This window comes from Haplochromis burtoni, unplaced genomic scaffold, assembly GCF_018398535.1.
Source record: "Haplochromis burtoni strain Fernald_Lab_line unplaced genomic scaffold, NCSU_Asbu1 Contig_2856, whole genome shotgun sequence".
NCBI classification, from domain to species: domain Eukaryota; kingdom Metazoa; phylum Chordata; class Actinopteri; order Cichliformes; family Cichlidae; genus Haplochromis; species Haplochromis burtoni.
The window spans coordinates 1-9,564 of record NW_024585217.1 but is presented as its reverse complement, the minus strand read 5'-3'; the positions used below and the strand labels follow the sequence as shown (position 1 = coordinate 9,564).

General features: G+C 39.2%; 1 protein-coding gene across 1 annotated transcript; it reads right to left on the bottom strand.

Annotated features, from left to right (window-relative positions):
- Nucleotides 1-3,570: 3,570 nt before the first annotated feature.
- On the bottom strand, nt 3,571-8,576 carry LOC106632838 (trace amine-associated receptor 13c-like). The gene is made up of 3 exons (XM_014331502.2): nt 8,398-8,576; nt 7,375-8,162; nt 3,571-3,863 (listed from the first exon to the last, which is right to left on the bottom strand). Exons 1-3 carry the CDS (start codon nt 8,574-8,576, stop codon nt 3,571-3,573), a joined length of 1,260 nt encoding a protein of 419 aa, XP_014186988.2.
- Between the last annotated feature and the right edge of the window lie 988 nt (nt 8,577-9,564).

Here is a 9,564-nt window from a genome sequence, read left to right as displayed (position 1 = left end):
TGTTCAGTGGTTGCAGTGGAGGATGTTTGTGCCTGCGGAAGTCTACCACCAGCTCCTTGGTTTTACTAGTGTTGATCTGGAGGTAGTTCAGCTGGCACCAGTCCACAAAGTCATGGGTAAGTTCTCTGTACTCCCTCTCATCCCCATCAGTGATGAGGCCGACTATTGCAGAGTCATCAGAGAACTTCTGAAGGAAGCACTGGGTGGAGTTGTGGGAGAGGTCTGCAGTGTAGATGGTGAAGAGGAACAGAGGCAGAACTATTCCCTGTGGGGCCCCCGTACCTCAGACAACCCTGTCCGACACACCGCCCTGAGTTCTCACGTACTGTGGTCGGTCAGTGAGGTAGTCCACCATCCATGTTGTTAGGTGATGGTCCACTTACATTCTCCAGCTTGTCCTTCAGAATGGTCTTGAAGGCAGTGGAGAAATCAAAGAACATGATACTCACAGTCACCAGGTGAGAGAGGGAACTATGCAGGTGAATGATGGCATAATCTGCTGCTCTCCGAGATTAGACCTTTGGGACATTACATCAACAAAAGAAAGAAAAAAAAACACATAAAAAAATTAAGTTAAAAAAGTAAAATGGGAATAAAAACAGAATGCAGGGTGCTGACATGCTGAGCAGGTGACCCATAAATATTAAAAAGCTCCAGCTCAGGCTTGGATTCAGAAAACAAAGCTGCTTTCTATATCTCCATCGTCAGAGAGCTGCAGCTGTCAGAATGTTTTCTCACAGACGTGATTTATTTCACTACCACCCACAGACATACACACACGACACACACAAAATCCCTGTCCCTCCTTTTTCTCACTACACTATACATTCACTGTCTTATGCAATCAATTAATGATCAGTAATTTTTCATTCATCTGGAATTCATGATATTGGTTATTATTATATTATGTCTTGAACGGATTGGTGCAGCGGCTGCAGCGATGCGGACGATCTACGCCCCTACCGTCACCTATGGCCATGAGCTGTGGTTAGTGACTGAAAGAACAAGATCGCAGATACAAGCGGCAGAAATGGGCTTCCTCCAAAGGGTGGCGGGCCTGTCCCTTAGAGATAGGGTGAGAAGTTTGGCCATTCGGGAGGGGCTCAGAGTAGAACCGCTGCTCCTTCACATCGAAAGGAGCCAGTTGAGGTGGTTCAGAGATCTGACAAGGATGCTTCCTGGGCGCCTCCTGGGTGAGGTTTTCTGGGGAGGCCCAGGACATGCTGGAGAGATTATATCTCTTGGCTGGCCTGGGAAGGCCTTGGTGTTCCCCCGGACAAGCTTGAGGAGGTGGCTGGGGAAAGGGAGGTCTGGGCTTCTCTGCTTGGGCTGGGCTGCCCAGGAGACTGGATTTTGTTTCTCTCTTTCCTCGGGTGCTTTCATTATTACCAGGGTGACAGCTGAACTTGACTTGACAGTATGGGCCCAATGTATAATCTGGGAATAAACACTGGAGGGAGCAAAAATACAGTTAAGTGATCTTTTTTCCTGGGTCAGACTCATCCTGCTGAGCATTTTGCACAAGTTTCTTTCCATCTCCCAGATTAGTGAGCTGATGATGGGTGATGGACCAGAAGGATTGGAGCACTAGGTGCCGTCAGAGGTTCAGATCCAGGTCTGTAGGCAAAAGCAAGATTAAATCTAGTAAAGAACAGGATCCACTTGGCTTAATGAGCATGGAGTTGCTTAGCAACGGCACTAAAGGATTTTAATGGTCCATCCAAACAACAAAAGGTTTCTCAGCTCCTTCCAGCAATTCTCTCTATTCATCCAGAGCATTATAATTTTGTTCACACAGACAATTGGAGAAAAAGGCACAAGGATGCATTTTCTTTCTCATTCCTGAGGGAAGAGAAGAACAAACAACAACAAGAACAAAACCAAGAAAGCCCAAGCACTGGAGATGCTTCCGAGTTACCGGTACGGGCCAGGCAACACTGCCTACACTGTAGCTGGATCTGCCTTAATCGGCCATTTCTCTAAGATGAAACCAAGAAAAGAGACTGAATCGCATTTCTCACCTTTGATATAGATTTTATTTTCTAGGAAGTGCTGCAGCACTATATTACTGCACTTCTTTTTTCTTAGCTAATTCCACTGATGTAAGTCTAAGTTTTCACATATGTTAATTTAAAACTGTAGTTTTAAGTAACAAGTTAATTCATGCCTTAAGTGGGAGACTGAGATGATGACCAGAAGGTTTAGAGCAGCAGTGATCAGAGAGATGCAGAACACCTCAATGTACAGGAGTACAGCTTTGGACCAGTAAAGCGTCATCCTCCTGCAGGAACTGTTGAGGAGTTCTGGAAAACAAAGCTCAGCTTTATTTTGTATCTCCATCAGTGAGCTGCAGCTCCTGCAGATCAGATCAGGTGGCTGAGATCAGAAAGGACCCTCCAGGCCATTCCCCTACAGTGCTTCCTGTAGAGCTTCTGGCTGGCAGTTCAGACCTATTGATACGCTGGGCTGATCTGACCACCCTCCATATGCTTTGCACTCCAATGCATTGAAACTGCCAGACAGTGTTGGGAAGGTTACTTTTAAAATGTATTCCACTACAGATTACAGAATGCATGGCCTAAAATGTAGTTAGTAACGTATTCTGTCAAGTTACTCAATGTGAGTAACGTATTCCGAATACTTTAGATTACTTACAATATTGTCATTCTTTTTACAGTTACATGAATGTGCTATTTAGTGATGGGAATTCTGGCTCTTTTTAGAGAACTGACTCTTTCAGCCCTGCTCATCAAAAAGAGCTGGCTCTTTCGGCTCCTCAGGTTGTTTTGTTGCTTTAATTAATTTATTATCAAGAACAATATAAAGTTATGCACAAAAGGAATTACTAATGTAAAATAACCATGATTTTTAATATATGTTTATATATAAATATATATAGTGGCCCCTAGAGACAAAGCATGTACAAACTCCAAAACAAGTTCAAAGTCCAAAACACATTGCTAGTGTTAACTGAACTTCCAAAACAAAGCTACCTAGATCACTTAAATTACACAATTGAAAGTATATGTGTACTGTTTGTGTATTTATACACAAGCACTCATATATATTCAAATAATTTAAAAAAAATGTTCATTTACCTGTTATATATACAAAAAACAACTATTTACATTTCAACTTTTAACTATTTAAATTTTCAGCTTTTTCCTTTGAAATAAATTTAAAGTGAAACAACACAAAACACTGCAAACCACAACACAATAAAATATAAATAAAATATGAAAACAAAAAGAACATGCATATTCTCTGTCATATAGGCCTGCATGAATAAACTTTCTGAATCCTTTATCATCTGCAACTGAAAATAGTTGTGGTCATTTCAAGATGGCCTAACACATAAAACAGGAAAGTACCGCCGTGTATTCCATTTATTTCAACAAAGTAACTGTATTCTAATTATCACCTTTTTAAATGATAACTGTAGGAGAATACAGTTACTCATATTTTGTATTTTAAATACGCAATGTCGGTATATGTATTCCGTTACTCCCCAACACTGCTGCCAGATAGAATATGCTCAATGGTGTATTGACAGAAGTTGGTGAGTATTCTCTAATCCATGCCAAACCTCCTCAGCCACCGCAGAAAGAAGAGCCGCTGTCTCACTGCTTTTGTGATCACATCAATATGATGTGACCAGCTCAGATCCTCATTAATGTTAATCCCCAGGAACCTGCAGCATGTGACTCTCTCCACCTCTGTTTCCTCAATGTCAAAAGGAGTGTTCCTGCTGCCCTGCAGTCTCTTATATTCCACAATGAGCTCCTTTGTCTTGCTGACGTTGAGCAGCAGGTTGTTATCTGGGCACCATGATGTCAGGGCTTTCACCTGTGCTCTGTAAGCATCTAAAACAGCAGCATTTTTACATTAAGGACAATGGTTACTATAAACAGAGTACTGTACAGTTATTAAATTAAATAAGAAACCTAACCCCTGAATGAATCAGCACATCTACAACCGCAGCTTTCTACCACCTTACACGGATGGTGTAAGGTGTAATGTGAACCCAAAAATGGAGGGCTAGGAGTGCCAAAATGAATTAATTAAATAGGCCATTAAATAATTATATCAATGTTTCATTAATTCATTAAAATGGAAAATAATTAATTAAATAAATATTTCAATAATGAATACCCATTCATTTCATTTAAAATGTTTAATAAATTATTAATTTATTTCAAATATGTTTATTAATTATTGACACATTTATTTAATTATTTAATGGTGTATTTATTTGATTCATTTTGGCACTTCTGACCCTGCGGCTGTGTTCTTGAATAATTTTATTTGTTAGCCTCACTCATCAAACTCAGGGGGTGGGGTTAATGCTGCCACTGCAGCCTGTCTAACATCTGATTGGTTACTGTGCAAAGTAAGTCAAGACAAGTTGATCCTAGATAATCGATTGCTATGAACTGGTGTTAGTATGGACTTGGGGCAGCCGGGTATCCCAGAATGCATTTCTAATCACAAGCGGCAATAAACTTTTACACCAACTACACTTTTAATAATGTTTTATCTGAGAATGTAGTGACATAATCTTCACATATCTGGTCAGGTTGTCAACATAGAACATGTTTGCAAAAGCGCTCCAATGTCTTCGGAGATGTCGCTAGCTTCACTAACAGTCAGCTTACAGAGTGTACTGAGCTCACAGCCCCGGTGTTCCAGGTTAACTGTTTTTTTACATTAACCAGATAGATTTGTTTACATATTCCACTCTCTGTGTTCCAGATGTTGCATCCACAGATTTTCATTTTCACTGAATGGTTATTTCTTTCTGTTAGTGTGTCATCATGCGGTTTAACAAGATTAAAGACCTCAGCAAAAAAGGTCTCCATCCTCTCCAGCTCCTACAAATGCATACAAGCATAAATATTATCTTCAGGCAACAATGAAATAACTTTACTCAAAATTTTACCTGGTCTCGTGTCTCTGTGTTTCTGTAACATAAATAACGAGCTGACATTTTCTTCCATACCATGGATCAGCTCGACAGACCTTCAGTGTACCTGCACACATCCTGTTCACCTGTCAGCTGTTTAACACCTGCTGCTGATTCAGGAAACACGCACACGCTACCTGGTGGTAGTCACAGTTTAAGTGGGCAGCTGCTGTCCCATATAACATAATGTTGGCGCAATATGCTGCACAAAATAAGTAAATGTAGTTTGTTCCCTGAGTGCAGAGCTGCTGGAGCTTGTGTTTCTCTCAGAGTGACTGCTCTCCTTTGGAGACGATAAACGGGATATAACCATTGATCATTTCTGTGCGCTTTATCCCGTGCTTTTTTAAATGGGTAGCAGCAGTGGAGTCTGAGAAAGCAGCTCTACATCCCTCTCCGATATGATCACATGCCAGCGTGGAACAGTGTTCAGCGATAGCTAATGCTACAGTGGCCTCTGTCTTTTTTGCCGAGTCAGTGTTTTAAAATCATAAATGGCAACTTGTTTTGGGTGGAACTGTTATAACGCTTTTCCTTTTGAGTATGTTTTTGAGTTGTCATGTGTTTTTTTCACATCACTCAGTTTGATGTAGAAATTAGCCTTGCAATACGGGCAGTATTCACGTGAATCATCTCCAATAAACCACTTCAACCACCCCTTAAATTCAGGGTTTGATTCCAACTCTTTTCTGTATTTTGAGTGTACAGTTTAGACTGAGAGATCATGAGCTAGCTAGCTAGATGTTTAGCTATATATCACAGAGAGGGACACAGAATGGACGAAGTAGTTAGTGACTGTGTCATTAGAATTATGTATTTTAGTACATTGATTTATTTTAGACAAAGAAAAATGTACATTTACCCTGCTCCCAATGCAGGGCTGGAGCAGCAGCTTTGGGTGATTCATTTGCAGTTTGGACACGTAGGGGTGAACATTTCCCACTCTGACAGCAGCTAAGTTGCTAAGTTGGCAACACTGGCGTAGACTGAACCCATATTTGACGTTTGTTTTTATATCTAATATTTGCTCTCAAACTTTTAAACAGCAGCAAATCTGCAGCTGAGGGAATAAAAATGCAAATTGTCAGAGCAGGTTTGATCGTTTTGATTATAAATCACCAAACAGTGCGGCGCATTATCACAGGAACATGCCTGTATTTGGTCATTTATTAAATTTAGCCTATAAATGTTATTATACTTGATTTGAATCTGCTGCTGAATCTTTAACACTGATGGAAATGCAAATAACACAGAACACACAGCATGCGATTGTTCAACCAATCACATTCATTCCACTTTGATCTGCAAAAAACGGAAGCGTTCATCTGCTTTACAACTGTATTGTGTTTGACTGGTATATTTTTATGTTCTTTATGCTGTAGATTTTCACATCTCTGGAATAGTTGGCAGTAATAAGGATCATTTACTGTAAAAGAACACATGACCAGTGAATTCGATTTGTAGATGTCTATTAGTTTGATGCTGCTGACACTTTCATGTGACCGCGCGGGGAAACCCTGGGTTAACTCGGAGATCTGATATCCAGCTTTGTGTGTTACCCTGGTCCCAGTGTTAGGATCAGTGATTCCAGTGCAAATAGCCTCTGTCTTGACAAACCAACCAGATATCTAAAGATTAAACCACTACATTCTCTGGTATAAAAATTAAAAGTGTATTTGGTGAGACACAAACAGGGTTTTTCAAAGTACAATTCAGTTAGTTTCCACATGTCCGTTGTTTGAGCTGAGAATGAAAACTAAAAGAATGGCCACCAGGCCAAAGCAATGATTTTGACTTGATTAGCATTAAACTCGCCCCCTGAGTTTGAAGATTGACGCTGACTGATAGAATAAATTCTTAAAGACAAACGTAGGGGCAGAACTGTCCCTGAAACATTTAATTTAATTCACTCATTTTGTTACTCCTGGCCCTCCATATAGAAGAGAGATTCCTAAATCTGAAAAGAAGGCTGATCAACATGAGTGGCTAATTACATGATTCAAAATGTTTTTTTTAGAAATTACATGTTAAAATAATTATTAGTATGTTAACATGATGGTCTTCTTGTCTACTATCACAAACTGTTTGTGATGTTAAAAACAAAAGACAGTTGAAGAGGTGAAATGACAAGGCAGTCAGAATTCATTGTCTGTTTAAGCAACACAGTAAAAGGTGATTTCATTATTTCTTTAAAACAGAAAGTTACATAAGATGAATGCTCTTCATGTTTACCTAACCATTTAAACAACTTTCATTTCTTACTGGAAACTGACACATCTATATGTTCATCATTTTAAAAAACAATTTTATATTTCCAGATTTTGGACACATCAATTTACTGAAAAAAAATCTTTCTGCAGATTTCAGTCAGGTTCCTCCACATTGTCTCTATAGTATGTTGGCTTCACTACTGTTATGCTTGAATATCTGCAGGGTGATAATAAGTTTAACAGCATTTCTAAACCAGGGGTAAAACAGGGTATAGATCAGTGGGTTTAAACAAGCGTTAAAATAAACAATGATCAAAAAAGTCGCAGATGAAGCTTTGACCACATTGCCGTCAACAAGAGAGTAGAAGTAAAATGGGCAAATACTTGCCAGGAACACAATTACAAGAACTCCAAGGTTCCTGGCTGCTTTCAGCTCAGATTTGTTTGATTGATTCAATGAACGCTGAAGTGTGACAGCTGTAACATGAGAGCGCATGGCACGGGCCTGAGACACTGCCACTACAAATACTCTTGTATACAGAACAATGATGATAATAACTGGAACAAAAAAACATAAAACAATGTCAACAGTTCCAGTTATATCTTCAATAAAAAACACACACTCTCCATAGCAGGAAGCATACCTGCCTGGCTTTATCAAGACATCCTTTGTGTAAAGACTCATGTAGAAAATAGCATAAAACCAACACAGACAAACACTGAGTTTGACTCGTGTCACAGTGATTCTGGTGGGGTAATGCAGAGGGTCACAAATAGCCACATAGCGGTCAACTGATATAAAAACAATAATTTCAATTGAAGCATTCATAAGAATGCCGCTCAGATAAATATAAAGTGAACACATGAGATCACCAAATACCCAGCAGGCCGTGTTTTTGAAGATTTCTACCGGCAGCAACAGAAAACCCACAAAAAAGTCAGAGACAGCCAGAGAGAGGAGGAGGATGTTACTGGGAGTGTGGAGCTGCCTGCAGGGAGACAGAAAATTACAAATTACCCATTAATCATGTCAAATGTCTTCAATGGAAATGTTCCATTGCTGAGGCATGGTGCAATTAAGGAAATAAAACTATACAGTTATGATTAGGTACACACAGGACATTCATCTTGACATAATTCAAACATTACTGAAGAATATGATGTCAATGTAACATTATTTTCTAAAAGTTGAACTTTAGTTTCATCTGAAAGGTTAATCTCTGCCTGAAGTGGTAGACTGAGATGATGATGAGCAGATTAAGAGCAGCAGTGATCACAGAGATGGACGAAAGCCCAACGTTCAGGAGCACCGTTTTGGACCAGTGAAGTGTCGGCTTCCTGCAGGAACTGTTCGGTAGCTCTGGAAAACAGAGCTCTGCCTCTGGATGCATCTGGATCTCCATCATCAGGTTCCTGCAGCTGTCTGGACAGAACTTTCTGTCATACAGCAAATTTATCTCCTTCTACCATACCTCCCATCCACTGTTGTGCTCCCTGGAGAATGATATCCTTCCTCCTTTTGTCCACACAACCTCTTTTACTTTTCACTCATTCACTGAAGCCCTAGTTTCTCATCCAAACATAGTTATCACAATTAATATTTATTTATTCTGGTTTTAATGACCAAAAACAAAAATTTTGCCTTGAAAAAATATAATAATTCCTCAATGCTGATGTTAGTTTTATATACATAATCAAGATAGTGTTGATCAGATATTTGTTGTTGCAACAACATTCCCATCACACGGTGTCATATGATGCTTTTGTAACATATGTGTAAAACTGACTTAGCAGAGAGACTTCAATTACCACCATAATTCAGATAATGTTAAAAGACCGATAGAGTTTTTATTTTAACTATCTACAGCGTTGTGCCAGAATCAGTAATCAGAAATGGAATTCTGAATCAATTGATAAGAGAGACTCAGAGTTTTTTATTGTCATTGTGCAGTTTCTTGCACAGCACGATAAGATAAGATAAGATAAGATAAGATAAGATAAGATAAGATAAGATAAGATAAGATAAGATAAGATAAGATAAGCTTTATTAGTCTCACATGTGGGAAATTTGTTTTATTACAGCAGAAAGTGGGCAGTGCAAAGTTACATAGCAAAATTAGAGAGACTGGAATAGGATAACAATAAGAATAAGATACTGTACACAACTGTACACTATAGGATTAAATAAAATAAAATACTGGCTACAATAGAATAAAACAGAATAGAAATGCTATATACAACTGAGTAAAATACAATGTTGTCAGAAAAAGAGTATCGCACAATTGCTATTGAACATATGTGGATGTATGTGTTTGGTCAGTTGCGGAGTCTTTGTTGTGGAGTCTGACAGCAGTGGGGAGGAAAGACCTGCAAGATCTCTCCATCCTGCAT

Coding starts and splice junctions, on each gene's coding strand:
- LOC106632838 (XM_014331502.2), bottom strand. CDS start 8,576: ATGGAGATCCAGATGCATCCAGAGGCAGAGCTCTGTTTTCCAGAGCTA. Junction 8,163..8,397: donor ATCTCAGTCTACCACTTCAG/GCAGAGATTAAC, acceptor GTCTCCCTGCAG/GCAGCTCCACACTCCCAGTA. Junction 3,864..7,374: donor GCAGATATTCAAGCATAACA/GTAGTGAAGCCA, acceptor CTGCTGTTTTAG/ATGCTTACAGAGCACAGGTG.